The sequence below is a fragment of the Camelina sativa genome, chromosome 16, assembly GCF_000633955.1.
Source record: "Camelina sativa cultivar DH55 chromosome 16, Cs, whole genome shotgun sequence".
Lineage (NCBI taxonomy): Eukaryota > Viridiplantae > Streptophyta > Magnoliopsida > Brassicales > Brassicaceae > Camelina > Camelina sativa.
The window spans coordinates 1,072,601-1,086,372 of NC_025700.1; the positions used below are offsets into that span (position 1 = coordinate 1,072,601).

Consider the following 13,772-nt stretch of genomic DNA (forward strand, 5'->3'; position numbering starts at 1 on the left):
ATTATGTTTCTATACTCTTTAATTAATTAAAAATATTTGGTGATGAAATTCGATTCTTATTTCAAATCTCTCCTCTCTGCCTTGCAAAGGATTTGTCCGTACAGTCGTTTTGCACTGTTTAAGAAAAGTTATTTAAGATAGAATTGAATCAATTGATAATTACTTTACCCTCCTCAAGATTCAATGGTTTATGTTAAAACTAGTTTAAGAAAAGTGAGACTAATACGAATCCGATCAATAACAGTATATAGTTTTTGAGTTTGTAACGCGTTCACATATTTTTAATCAACGATGCGTAATAATATTTTGTAATAGCTAGTGTTTCGTGATGCAAAATACACTAACATTTCGTATGCCTTGTGTTATTTGTTTAACTAGAGAAACATTCACTATATTTTTGAGTGGTATAACAATACAACTATACATAAATCAAAACTCAATAATACATTTTATTTTTTTTTGAACAAAGAAACTCAATAATAGTTTTGTGATTCTTTTCGCGTCGGTAAATGAAGAAAAATGAGTAAGACAAGTCAGCATTAGACACGTGTCAGTCAAGAATACGACATAACAGCGTGGCAATTTCTCTAACTCTGACGTGTCCGTATGTAGGGACCACTTTCTCGACACTTCGGCATGGCTTCTCCACTTTTTTTCTTCTCACTCTTTTCCACCACTCTCATTTTAACCGCGCGTGTCATCTACACTATATATCTCTCTCTCTCTCATTAATCATTCCCCGGTTAATTTTTATTTAACGTTACAAAATTATAATCATGCACTCTAAAAAAATCCGTAAGCATGATTTGTTATTGTGTTCATATAGTTTCAGGGATTTTAAATTTACTGTGAGAGCTTTATATAAAGCGCGTGAAGAAGAAGAAGAAAGAAAAAAAAGTGTAGAAAAATGAATGAACACGCGCTTGAGGCTTGACTCAGGGGGCACGTGCTAACATAACTAACACGACTCCCAAGACGCTCGTCCGATAAAGAGAAGTCATGGCTGTGGCCTGTGGCCTTGTGCGAGTGTGGGTCTAAGCCATTGATGTGGGGTCCTCTCCTAATTACCATCAATGGCACATTGTGTAATATTATGACTCCATTCCTATATTATTAAAAAAAAAAAAAATTAAAAATCTGGCTGGGGTACAATAGAGAAGCCGACACGTTTGCCTGCCACGATCCAGACATACGAAGAAAAAAATAGACGATGTGGGTTAACGGCACCGTCAAGTCTTAACGGCAACGGTCTCAGTTATAGTACATATAAAGGCTTTGTGCTTCACGCGCTTTCGTGTAGGTAGTAGTATAGTAGTAGGAGGGTTAGGCTTATTTAATTACATACACAATCGTCATTATCGGACGGCTGAGATTGGCCCTCTCCGTTTTTAATGCACCGTACGTTCTTTTAGAAAACTAAAAAAGTAAAATTTAAGCACGGTTAAATTAAAATTAATGTAATTAATTATGGTTAAATTAATTTGAAGATCAACTGATAACGTCGTGACTGACGACGATTCGTTTGCCTTTGAATATACATTAAATTTTTGTTTTTGGTAACAAAATCGAGTTTCCTTTTAAGCGGTGACATGATAAATAAAATTAAAATAAATAAAAGGTAACAAATTTAGAAAAATAGGGAGATTCAACTGAAGTTACTGTAGGGTGAGAAATGACAGGTCTCCAGGATCTGAACTAAAGAGAGAGAACTAGTATCTCTTCTCTTTATATATATATAGAGAGAGAGAGAGAGTGTGTGAATATATATGTATTGCGCCTGATACCGTGAAACTTCTTCAAAAAAGGAAGCAGCTTTGGTTTGCTGCAGATCGAGGTTAGGTATGGAGAAGAAGTAAATAAAAACTAAAAAACGGCGAGAAGTTTGTGATTGTTGAGGCAAAACAACACGGAATCTGAGAGAGAAGAGGAGAAGACAAAAAGAGAGAGAGAGAGAGAGAGAGAGATCGGTTTCGTGGCTGAAGGAGAGATTGTTTTTTAATTATTCTCTCAATCAATACGGACATAACCGTCCGTTGTGTTGTTGTGTGTCCTTTGTTTTATAAAGCAAATAAAGTTTTGCTTTTTATTTTTGGGGTTGCTCCATTGATGGGCCTTTTCTTTCTTCTCTCTCGTGTTTCTTTCATGGGGTTTTAGTTAAAAGACTAGTGTTTACTGCGTGCCTCAAGGGTTTTTTCTTCTTCTTCTTCTACTGCTCTCTCATCTGGGGTTCTTCTTCAATGGCGAGTGTTGAAAGTGATGATGATTTCAGAACTTCATTGTCAAGTGAGTAAGAGGCAGATGATACTTGAGAGAAAATTTTCAATTTTTTTTTGTTTTGTTTTGAGTTTTAACGGTGACTCTGTTTTGGGGTTTTGCTGTATAGAATCAAAATCAGCTTTGTAAAAGTTTCAAATTTTTTCTCGGGAAACGAGCTTTAAAAGAAAAAGCAAAAAAACCCACTTCGTTATCTCTCTATAAGCTTCAAAGTTTACATTTTTTTTGGTTTTTGTTAATGGTTTTTGCCGCGGAAATGTGACTGGTTAGGGTTTGTTTGTTTGATGTTAGGGTCTTATGAGGATCAACTATACACAGAGCTATGGAAAGCTTGTGCAGGTCCATTAGTTGAAGTTCCTCGTGCTGAAGAACGAGTTTTCTACTTCCCTCAGGGTCACATGGAACAAGTAATTCATTCACCCCCTAAACAAATTTCATTTCTTTTCTTTTTTTACTTCCAATTTTGTTTTTTTACATCTAAATTCTGGATTTTTTTTGTTGTTGCAGCTTGTGGCTTCTACTAATCAGGGAATCAAATCAGAAGAAATTCCTAAATTTATATTTCCTCCAAAGATACTTTGTCGAGTTCTTAATGTCACATTGAAGGCGGGGCATGAGACTGATGAAGTTTACGCTCAGATCACATTAAAACCAGAGGAACATGTAACTTCTTCTTTACCCAAACCAAAAAAGGAAAAAAAATTTTGGGGTGGGATTAGTATTGATTGACTCAGTTTGTTGTGTTATATGCAGCAAATTGAACCCACAAGTCTTGATCCACCTCTGGTTGAACCAGCTAAGCAAATGTTCCATTCGTTTGTTAAGATTTTAACGGCTTCAGATACAAGCACTCATGGTGGATTCTCTGTTCTTCGTAAACACGCCACTGAATGCTTGCCTGCCTTGGTATATATTATTCTTGCTTATAAAAGTCTTCTCAATTAAAGATTCTGTGGTTTGATGTCTCACTCAAATTTACACTGTTTAGGATATGACTCAAGCTACTCCTACTCAAGAACTTGTGACTAGAGATCTTCATGGCTTTGAGTGGAGGTTTAAGCATATTTTCAGAGGTATTCACACTAATCTTTAGTATCTTTTGTTTTTTTTTGGTTTGAGACTAAACGAGTCATGAGGGTTGTTTGGGGTTTAGGACAACCTAGGAGACATTTGCTTACAACGGGTTGGAGTACATTTGTATCCTCGAAAAGACTTGTAGCTGGAGATGCGTTCGTGTTCTTGAGGTACTTCTCAAACTGAAATTGAGTCTGAAACTTCACTGGTCGTGTTTTAGCTTCATGGATTTAATGTAATGCCTTTGTGTTTTCAGGGGTGAGAATGGAGATTTACGGGTTGGAGTGAGGCGATTAGCTCGACATCAAAGCACGATGCCTACTTCGGTTATCTCAAGTCAGAGCATGCATTTGGGAGTTCTTGCTACAGCTTCTCATGCTGTGGGTTCAAAAACAATGTTTGTTGTGTTTTACAAGCCTAGGTATATTATTTCTTTCGATCATTTTGCTTTATTTACACATAGATTGTTTACGAGTCGTTAGGTTGAAGAAAAGTTTTCTGTCTTTGCAGGATAAGCCAATTCATAGTTGGTGTGAACAAGTATATGGAAGCTATAAAGCATGGCTTTTCTCTTGGTACACGATTCAGAATGAGATTTGAAGGAGAAGAGTCTCCTGAGAGAATGTATGTACTCATTTCTTCTGATCATTCTTTTACAGTGTTCTTTGATTCTGAAATCTGGAGCGTCTTCAGATTTACAGGTACGATTGTGGGAACTGGTGATCTATCTTCAGAGTGGCCAGCTTCTAAATGGAGGTCATTGCAGGTTCAGTTAACCATTCCTCGTTCTTTAACTTAACCGGTTTACTTGTTACATGATCTTTATATAACGTTCTGTCTCCCCCTCTTTCTTAGGTGCAATGGGATGAGCCAACAACAGTTCAGAGACCAGACAAAGTCTCACCATGGGAGATCGAGCCTTTCTTGCCAACATCCCCAATTACAACCCCTGCTCAACAACCACAATCGAAATGCAAGAGGTCAAGACCCATCGAGCCATCGGTTATAACACCAGCTCCACCTAGTTTCTTGTACAGCTTCCCTCAGAGCCAAGATCCTGCCAATGCATCCCTTCAACTGTTCCAAGATCCATCACTTGAGAGAAGTTCAGGTGGATACTCCTCGAACAACAGCCTCATAGCCGAGACTCCTCCTCCTCCAACGAGTGGTTGCTATAGGTTGTTTGGATTTGATCTCCCAAGCAATCCCCCTGCTCCAATCTTTTCAGACAAACAACTAAACGATACTTATGGAACTGCCAAGTGTCAAGAACCCATCACTCCAACCTCAAAGAACGAGCAGAAGAAGCAGCAAACATCCAAAAGTCGAACTAAAGTAATCAATCTCTAACACTTTCAAAAATCTCATAATAGAATAACAACAATGTTTTGCAAAACTGATATTTCTATGAATCTTTGGGATTGGAAAGGTGCAAATGCAAGGGATTGCGGTTGGCCGTGCGGTTGATTTAACGCTGTTGAAGTCATACGATGAATTGATAAAGGAGCTTGAGAGGATGTTTGAGATTCAAGGACAGCTTCGTCCTCGAGACAAATGGGTCGTTGTCTTCACAGATGATGAAGGTGATATGATGCTTGCTGGAGATGATCCATGGAAGTAAGTAAACCAGTTTCCTTGTTTAGCTCCTCAAACCAACTAATGTGAACTAAACCGGAACTGGTTTAACATGTGATTAGTTTAATCTCTTTCTCTCTTTACCTTACGATGTATAATATGTCCTGTTTTGTGTATGTGAAATTGTGCAGTGAGTTTTGCAAGATGGCCAAGAAGATATTTATATATTCCAGCGATGAAGTTAAGAAGATGACAACAAAACGGAAGCTTTCTTCGTCGTTAGAGAATGAAGAATGATGTTAATCATCGAAGTAGGTGGTGAGGGTTTAGCTGTTAATTAAGGTTTAGTCCGGCGACGTCGTTTTTAGTACGTAAGGTTCCATAGAGACTCGGTCTGTGTATATAAAGTCTCTTCTTTCTTTTCATGTCAATTTTTTCGGTTGGCGATTTTAAATATTTCGGTTTTGGGACAGTGGTTGATGGGTCGGTTCACATCTTTATGTACTTTGTTGTGTTCCATAACCATTCAATTTTTCAAAACCAAGTATGTACATCAGTTAGTTATGGGTTCGAAGATTCTAGTGATCAAATTAATTGAAAATATAAACTCGCTCAAACTGAAAGCGTGGAAATCGATTATAGAGAAACAAGGGATCGACCCGCATATACGTGCGGAATTAATTTCAAAAACTAATTTTGATAATCGGTTTGTGAACATACTTTTCTTAGGAATTATATTAACTTGTTTTAATTTGACTTAGACAAAAAGAATGATTTAATCAATTTTTGGTATCAGTAAAAAGTAAAGATAACTACAATAAAATATAGTAAGAAAAATATGGCAAGTTTATTCAGGACAAAAAAACCCGTCCCGTCCTATCATAATGGATATAAAACCATTAAACCCCGTTAAAGACAAACACAAATCTTTTAAGGATGAAAATAATTCGTGTTTCCTTTCATCATGTCTCATTTTGTCATATACGCGTTTTCAAATGCATTTCGCATGAAACAGTGCATTTCTAATATGGGAAACATTTTGTATTCCTTAAAAATATGACAAACCGAAAACAAAAATTTCTGAAATATTGTTTCGGACAAAAACAATATAATATACAGTATATAGTATATTTATATACCATATGTCGTAGTAAAAATATCACAAGACTAATGACTTCTTTTTTCTTATTACTTTATATTTGATTTATTTATATAATATTACATTTCTTTTAGTTTTGTTTTTAAGTATTAAAAAATATCATTTTATGTATTTTATTTTTATAATTTTTATCACTTTATAATTTTTATTTATTTTTATTATTTAAGATTCGATCAAATTAATTGAAAATATAAACTCGCTGAAACTGAAAACGTGGAAATCGATTATAGAGAAATATAATAAAATAAACAGAACCTACACTAAACATTAAATTTAATTTATTGTTCATATGAGGAACTGAGGAAGCATCATATCGTTCTCTATCAAGTTCTTCCTTTAGTCGAACTTTAAATTTCCAACCTTATTATAATTGCAGCGGATTTTTCTTTAACAAAATTCAGATTTCGAAAGAAATAAATTTTATTTTTAGTTTGATTAAAACCATATATGAAGTATAATTAATAATACTTTCGTTAATAATTGTCTATATCTTCGTTTAATTTAGATTTGACTTATGAAGAAAAAAACCAATACAAATTTGTCAAACTTAAGTGTTGGTTTGGTGGTCAAAACAGTTTTGTAGGGAGAGAGAGAGCCGACTAAACCTAAAACCAGCCGCCGCCCTTCTAGATCTGATTTTCGTTTGCCCTCTCCGATGACCGGCGCTCCTCGCCGCAGCCGTGAGAGGGTCCCCAGTATTTTCCTTTTCGTTTAGTTGATGTCTCCTTCGATTCGTCTTAGCTCTGGTGGTTAAGTAGAGAAGAGTTTCGTCAGGCTGTGATGGTGGTTCTTCTCGGCGAGCTCTAGAGGCATGGCAGGTGGTCAGCTTCTCCAGAGAGAGTTGTCTGGTTGGGCTTCCGGATCTGTAGATCTTCTGGTTGCTCTGTCTTAGAAAGGGATTTGCGAATCTGTGACCTTTTGTCTCGCTCCAGCTCTTTGGTCCGGTAAACCGACTATCCTGCCTTTCTTCTTTGCTGTTTTGCTAGGTTTAGATGGAATCGATTTGGTTGTTTCAATTAGTAGGCTAGTTCAGGCTGGTTCAGAGTTAGAGATGGTGTCTTTACCTTTTCTTCTTCTCCCACGGTATGGGATGTGGAAAAGGCAATATCTTCCCGGAATTAGTTGATTAGGTTTCGTTTTGTCTCTTAACTGTTTTGGATAGAAGCTGAGGTTCCTGTTTTATGCTTGTTGATGAGCAAACGAATCCTCGTCGTGGTGATTGTCAAGCCTACAAGTTCTTATGTGTCCTTTAGAGTTCTCTTTGAGTTCATTCTGGTTCGATCTTCTGCTGTCCTTGATTGTGATTGGTGGTACCCAGTGTGGACTGTTCGCTCCTTGTCTCTGCTTTTCAGATATGATTGATATCTGGTCCTATGGGTTTTGCTTCTACCTAGGTGCAAAAAAAGTCGCCTTGTATACGACGTCGCCGTATCCGGAAGAAAGTGTGAAGAACTTAGAGTGGTTCTATCTTTGCGGATTATGAAGATTAGCGTAGGAGTTCTGTTACTTTTAGGTAGTTTCTTAGAGGAGGAATGGATTTTCGAAGGTTGGCCGAGGGCATCTTCGATTTGTACAAGCAAAGGATCTCTTGAAGTTAGCATTCCTTGTTGGGTTTGGTTTAATCCCTCTTTATGAGGTTTTCGTTTTGGTATGTTTCTGTTATGGGTTTCTCCTTCGATCTCTGTATTAGTCATGTATTTGCAGTTGTTAGCTTCCCTTACATAGGGTTTTAGACTCCGGGGATATCTTGTTCTTCCGCCGGCTTTAGACTTCGGGGATATTATGTTTTTCCTCCGGTTTAGTTTGTAATCCTAAGTTGTAATGGTTCCAATTATAAAATTCTAGATGACAAAAAAAAAAAAAAAGTGTTGGTTTGGTGGTTATGTACTACTGTAGACTGTTGTAGACTATGATGGAGCAACTGTTTTACTTGCTCAGAACAATAAAACCTTGGAGCTATCGTATACAAAACATCTCTACTTAATTGAGGAAAAACATGTTAAAGAACACTCGTACTCAAATAATATTATACGAGATACAACTATTATATTCCCTTAACATACAATCAAACAAAATCTTATAATCGTTATACATTAAAAACTAATAGGTGACAGAAAACAAAATTAAATAAGGTGTTGTAGTTGTAGTTGTATTATATACCATACTATACATGCGAATTTATTCTGACTAATTTTCCTCAACAACAATAAGGCTATGGTTTGACTTTCAGTTCGAGCAATGGTTGCATAGTAGTCTAGTCGACAAATACTAAATTATCGAGCGTTGGATGTTCAATGACAATTACATACATTTAATCCTTTGTCTTCTTTTTAATTCTTCCTACGAATCATTAAGCAGAAAACAAGAACGATATAGAGATCAACAAGGAAGACGATATGGGGATTGACGAAGAGAATAAGGAGGCGATGATCACATCGAAACTTCAACATATCTTAGCCGCGAAATCGAGAAGGCTACAGTACATGTCATCACCATTAGTAAACCACGTGTCAGCGTCGTCACACTTGTCGTCGTCGTCTCCGAACCCTGATGATGTCTCATTCTCTCGAGCTTCGGTTCCTTTCTCATGGGAAGAAGAACCTGGCAAGCCTAAACACCGTATTCGTCATCCTTCTTACTCCAAGTGTCTTGATTTGCCTCCGAGAATGCTCCTTCCTGGTGACTTTACCAAAATGCACCTGGAAGAGAAACATCGTCGCCGTCTCGCGGGGTGGAAACGATGGTTCCGGTGGAAGAAAGAGAGTGACGATGGTGAAGGTTATGTGGCCGGAAAGAGTAGATTTGTCTATCAATCGGATGATGAAGATGAAGATGATATGAAGACGTACACAAGAAGAACTGGAGGTCTCCACTGTTTCTCTTACGTCACTAGTTGTTACTTCTCGGTAAAATTACCTTTTTATATAGTTCATTCACTCTTATGCCTTAAAATGTTGCCCTGTCTTGCCTCAGAAGAAACCATAGATTTTCCATATGTGTTGTTTGTTTTGCAGGAAGTTCCATGGAAGAACAATAAGCTACAAAAATATTGCTTTTGAGTTTTGAGAGACGTTTTTTACTTTTTATAAATACCAGTGGTTAATAATATTAATACAGTACGTCGTCTTTATATACTTGTAACAAATACTATCGAGACTCGAGTTATGGGCTTTTCTGGACCTAATGTAATCGCCACGATATCATAATGTAGTTATCGAATAAAACGAATTACTTCTATATTCTATGGTGATCGGAGCTGGATTCAATTGTATAAAATTTTAATATAATATGATATCTCTCACATGGAAGATAGAATGTTGCTAAAAAGGTAATGTGGAGCATAGATAATGGAGAAATTAGTGGCTAGGATGCGATCTTACTTCCATATGCGATAATCATTACATCAAATGGTCCTACAAATTATTTCTTTTGTATAAAGAGTTTCGAAATCTGATGGCTAAAATTTTCAAACTAACTGTTTGTGTTTTCATTCGTGTATACACATTTTGTCAGTTTTTGAAAACAAAAAGCAATTTCACAACTGTTGAGTGAATCGTTTGTTTGATGAAGCTGTTCCCTGTTGGAGGTTTAACCGGTTCAAATTCGTTGATTCCTTTATACCAAATTAGTTGGTGGAATTCTTGACCAAAAATTATATGCTGTTAAGCCCAATTAAATTAATGGGCCATATATTAGAAAAGGCCGGAGAATGGATCAACGGAAGCTTCTTCTAGGTGAACGATTTGGTAGAACACGTGGACCGTGGTAGGTCGTTCAAGACTGAAGAAAACGGCAGACAAGGTAAAGCTAGAATAACAAAACGACAAGAGAAGTGGAGATGATAGATTGGGTAGGAAAAGACAGTTGTCAACATCTTAAAAAATAACAGTCTCTTAGATTTCAAAAAAGCTAATCACGCCCCAAAAATGGGTTCCACCATCATCCTTTTTGTCGCTTCCTGTCGGTCCTGATCCCAATTCTTTTCCAACCCCTCATCTTTTGACTATATACATAAATAACCGTTTTACTTTCTTTTGTTAATGTTAGACCCAAAAATTCTATAATTGTATCGATGTGAATGTTAGTTATAAATAATAAACGTATAAGTTCTAACCGGTTAATATTTGTATGCTTAAGTAACTAGTACTGTTTAGTTAGATTCCACAACGGTCATCTGATTACATGAATGTGATTTTAATCATTCTTAGTACGTAAAGGAAGTTGCACGTTGGGTAATTAACGTTTTAATAACACGTGATTTTAATATCTTAAGGATGATTACCATTTATAAACGAAAAAGCTATATATATAACATAGTATAAGTCGTGCAGTATTGTTTGTTTGATGAAAAGTTTCTTTGGTTTCTTATAATTGGCCTCGATTTTCAGTTTATGTGCTTTTACAAAGTTTTTTATTTTAGTTATCTGATTAACGCGACATTTGTTGTGTAGCTTTGCCGATTTAAGAATAAAATCGTATTAACTTTATGAAGCCATGTGTGGTGTCATGTATAGTGGTCCTTTCACGAAGAAAAAAGCAGATCACAATTCAAATAAAGGGTGAAAATTTTGGTGTACCTTTTTCTTCGTCGAAACAAAATAATTAAAATAAGAGAAAGCATTATTTGCGTCCGAAGAATACTCCATATTCCTGTAAATACAGTCAACATATATATTGTACTTTATATAAAGTTAGAAATAAAAAACGTTATATGTTTTATCGACCATATTAAGTCACAACTTTATCATAGATTAATCAGTAATTAGAATTTCAAGTTCACCACCGAATTTCGTAACCTAATCTACATATAAAAGATAAAATATCGAGTAATTATGATATCTATGTGGATCTTGAAATTGCCAAGGTATGACGGATCGTAACCCAACATATAATATTAATTACAAAATGGGTGGGCGGGAATAGTATACAACTCATAATTCCACTCACATTTTGTATTATTATGATATGAAAATAAATCAACATGCATAAGATAATATATTCATCTGTATATTATCGTATCAAAGATTTATTTGAAAATATATACAGTATCATCTTTGAAAACATAATTTACACACATGGTTTAGTCTTTAGTGACACATTTCAGTCGCAAATCATGAAATGACAAGTGATTCAAACAAATTTTAAACACCACTATGCGTATAACACTGTAATTGAGCCAACCAATTCGTTAAATAGTGTAATCAATATTTTAGCCAGATATTTTTTTCCTTTAAAAATATATAAAAGAGGGACCAGAAAAGAACCAGAGAGGGAGGCCATGAGACATTATTATCACTAGTCAAAAACAACAAACCCTCCTTTTGCTTTTTTCATGTAAATTATTATTATATTTCAATTTTGCAGGTTTCTTCTCTTCTTCTTCTTCTTCTTCATCTTGGCTGCTTTCTTTCATCATCCATAAAGTGAAAGCTAACGCATAGAGCCATATCGTCCCAAAAAAAGCAAAAGTCCAAAAGAAAAACCATCTCCAAAAACATTCTCTCTTTGTTCTTTACTAGCTCTTTAGTTTCTCTTTTCTCTCTCTCTCTGCCTTTCTCTTTGTCGAAGCTCATGGATGCTACGAAATGGACGCAGGTACGTAAAAAGGATCTCTCTTAATTGCTATATCTGTTTGTTTCTTCTCTCTAACTCTTACTTCTCTCTCTCTCTATCTCTCTCTTTATATCTCTACGCACATATAAATATATACATGTTTGTATATGCATGTATGTATGATGCAAGTTTTTGTTATGATGCGTCTTGGTTTATATATATATATATATACAGTTTTATATCTAGATCATGTTTATATATGATGGGTTTTAATTTGGACTTTTATATATGAAAAATGCATGGGGAATTTTAATTTCCGTTTGAAATTTTCCCAAGTTAAGGGACTTTTGTTCTTTATAAGTTCACCTTTTCATGTGACTAATTTTATAAATTCTGATAACTTATGGATAAAAAGGTATGATTTGTTAGTTACCTTTTGTTCTTGGTGCTCTGGTCATAACATTTTTTTCTTAAATTGTAATTTAATTAGTCTCCTTTTCTTGAATTATCTTTTCTTTTTTAACGTACCAATTATTTAACCTTTTGAAAACCTAGTATACATATATATATATACATGTATATTTATGTTCGTTTGAGTATATTAGTGCTTCAATTTAATTGATCTCATGGCGAGAATCAAGACTCCGTTTTGCTTGTGGTCTATAGTTTTGGCATGGTTAGTGATTAATTAAGGTCTATCTTAATTTTTAGGGATTTCAAGAAATGATAAACGTAAAACCAATGGAGCAAATGATTTCTAACGTCACCAACAACAACACATCACAGCAACAGCCAACATTCATCGCCACTAACACAAGGCCAAACGCCACCGCATCCAACGGTGGTTCCGGGGGAAATAACAACAGCACGGCCACGACGATGGAAACTAGAAAGGCGAGGCCACAAGAGAAAGTAAACTGTCCGAGATGCAACTCAACTAACACAAAGTTCTGTTATTACAACAACTACAGTCTCACGCAACCAAGATACTTCTGCAAAGGTTGTCGAAGGTATTGGACCGAAGGTGGCTCTCTCCGGAACGTCCCTGTCGGAGGTAGCTCAAGAAAAAACAAGAGATCCTCAACACATTTAGCTTCACCTTCCAATCCTAAGCTTCCAGATCTAAACCCACCGATTCTTTTCTCAAGCCAGATCCCTAATAAGTCAAAAGATCTCAGCTTGCTATCTTTCCCGGTCATGCAAGATCATCATCATGGTATGTCTCATTTTCTTCAAGTCCCCAAGTTAGAGAACAACAATACTTCATCCTCAATCTATGCTTCATCATCTCCTGTCTCAGCTCTCGAGCTTCTAAGATCTAATGGAGTCTCTTCAAGAGGCATGAACACGTTCTTGCCTGGTCAAATGATGGATTCGAACTCAGTCCTTTACTCATCTTTAGGGTTTCCAACAATGCCTGATTACAAACAGAGTAATAATAACCTTTCATTCTCCATTGATCATCATCAAGGGATTGGACATAACACCATCAACAATAACCAAAGAGCTCAAGATAATAATGATGACATGAATGGAGCAAGTAGGGCTTTGTTCCCTTTTCCAGACATGAAAGAGCTTTCAAGCACAAACCAAGAGAAGGGTCATGGTAATAATACATATTGGAGTGGAATGTTCAGTAATACAGGAGGATCTTCGTGGTGAAAAAAAAAAGGTTAAAAAGAGATCTTGGTTTTCTTTCTCTTTTTCACCTTTTACCTCCTTTTTTAATTATATTTTTTACTTTGATGATCTTTTGTTTTTCTCACATGGGGTACTTTAGTTAAAGTTGTCAGAACTTAGTTTACAGAATGTCTTTTTATTCCTTTTTTCTGGGGTTTTTCCTTTTGTTTTAGTATTTCATAATTGGGTTGATGGTAATTTATATTTTTAGTAATCGATCATATAGGGTCTACGTTCATGAGGAGTGCCAAGGGATATGAGTAGGGTAGAAGAATAAGTGAATACGAGGGCTTCATGTGTAATCAGTGAAATCTGTATTCATCATTTCTTCTATTTAATTTCGAGAAGTATTTGTGTAAACATATTCCGATCTATATTTTAAATTGTGTAAACCTAAAATTTTATACATTTTCTCCTTGAGTATTTTCTGTATTTGCAGCTTTTAGACTTTTATATA

At 35.7% G+C, this 13,772-nt stretch overlaps 3 protein-coding genes and 1 long non-coding RNA gene across 7 annotated transcripts; all 4 read left to right on the forward strand.

The window, feature by feature from the left end:
- Nucleotides 1,750–5,499, forward strand: LOC104749146 (auxin response factor 18-like). 2 transcript variants are annotated; one of them, XM_010470724.2, is made up of 12 exons: nt 1,751–2,283; nt 2,566–2,681; nt 2,782–2,937; nt 3,028–3,180; nt 3,263–3,347; nt 3,428–3,518; nt 3,605–3,769; nt 3,859–3,972; nt 4,042–4,114; nt 4,204–4,683; nt 4,778–4,965; nt 5,115–5,476. In XM_010470724.2, the coding sequence occupies exons 1-12, from the start codon at nt 2,238–2,240 to the stop codon at nt 5,218–5,220; spliced, it is 1,773 nt and encodes a 590-aa protein (XP_010469026.1). In that variant the 5' UTR covers nt 1,751–2,237; the 3' UTR covers nt 5,221–5,476. The 2 variants fall into 2 exon arrangements, with proteins under 2 accessions (XP_019093933.1, XP_010469026.1); XM_019238388.1 differs by having other exon boundaries at nt 1,750–2,283; nt 3,859–4,114; nt 5,115–5,499.
- LOC109129698 lies at nt 6,576–7,652 on the forward strand. The gene is made up of 2 exons (XR_002036014.1): nt 6,576–7,026; nt 7,435–7,652. It is a non-coding gene; the product is annotated as an uncharacterized LOC109129698 (long non-coding RNA).
- LOC104753207 lies at nt 8,433–9,268 on the forward strand. Its single transcript, XM_010475495.2, has 2 exons — nt 8,433–8,988; nt 9,097–9,268. Exons 1-2 carry the CDS (start codon nt 8,479–8,481, stop codon nt 9,139–9,141), a joined length of 555 nt encoding a protein of 184 aa, XP_010473797.1. The 5' UTR covers nt 8,433–8,478; the 3' UTR covers nt 9,142–9,268.
- LOC104749147 (dof zinc finger protein DOF3.7-like) lies at nt 11,374–13,747 on the forward strand. Of its 3 annotated transcripts, XM_010470728.2 has the most exons (3): nt 11,381–11,677; nt 12,347–12,851; nt 12,936–13,747. In XM_010470728.2, the coding sequence occupies exons 1-3, from the start codon at nt 11,654–11,656 to the stop codon at nt 13,295–13,297; spliced, it is 891 nt and encodes a 296-aa protein (XP_010469030.1). In that variant the 5' UTR covers nt 11,381–11,653; the 3' UTR covers nt 13,298–13,747. The 3 variants fall into 3 exon arrangements, with proteins under 3 accessions (XP_010469027.1, XP_010469030.1, XP_010469028.1); XM_010470725.2 differs by having other exon boundaries at nt 11,374–11,677; nt 12,347–13,747; XM_010470726.2 differs by lacking the exon at nt 11,381–11,677 and adding an exon at nt 11,736–12,050 and having other exon boundaries at nt 12,347–13,747.

Coding starts and splice junctions, on each gene's coding strand:
- LOC104753207 (XM_010475495.2), top strand. CDS start 8,479: ATGGGGATTGACGAAGAGAATAAGGAGGCGATGATCACATCGAAACTT. Junction 8,989..9,096: donor TCACTAGTTGTTACTTCTCG/GTAAAATTACCT, acceptor TTTGTTTTGCAG/GAAGTTCCATGGAAGAACAA.
- LOC104749147 (XM_010470725.2), top strand. CDS start 11,654: ATGGATGCTACGAAATGGACGCAG. Junction 11,678..12,346: donor ATGCTACGAAATGGACGCAG/GTACGTAAAAAG, acceptor CTTAATTTTTAG/GGATTTCAAGAAATGATAAA.
- LOC104749146 (XM_019238388.1), top strand. CDS start 2,238: ATGGCGAGTGTTGAAAGTGATGATGATTTCAGAACTTCATTGTCAA. Junction 4,115..4,203: donor CTAAATGGAGGTCATTGCAG/GTTCAGTTAACC, acceptor CCTCTTTCTTAG/GTGCAATGGGATGAGCCAAC. Junction 4,966..5,114: donor GCTGGAGATGATCCATGGAA/GTAAGTAAACCA, acceptor GAAATTGTGCAG/TGAGTTTTGCAAGATGGCCA.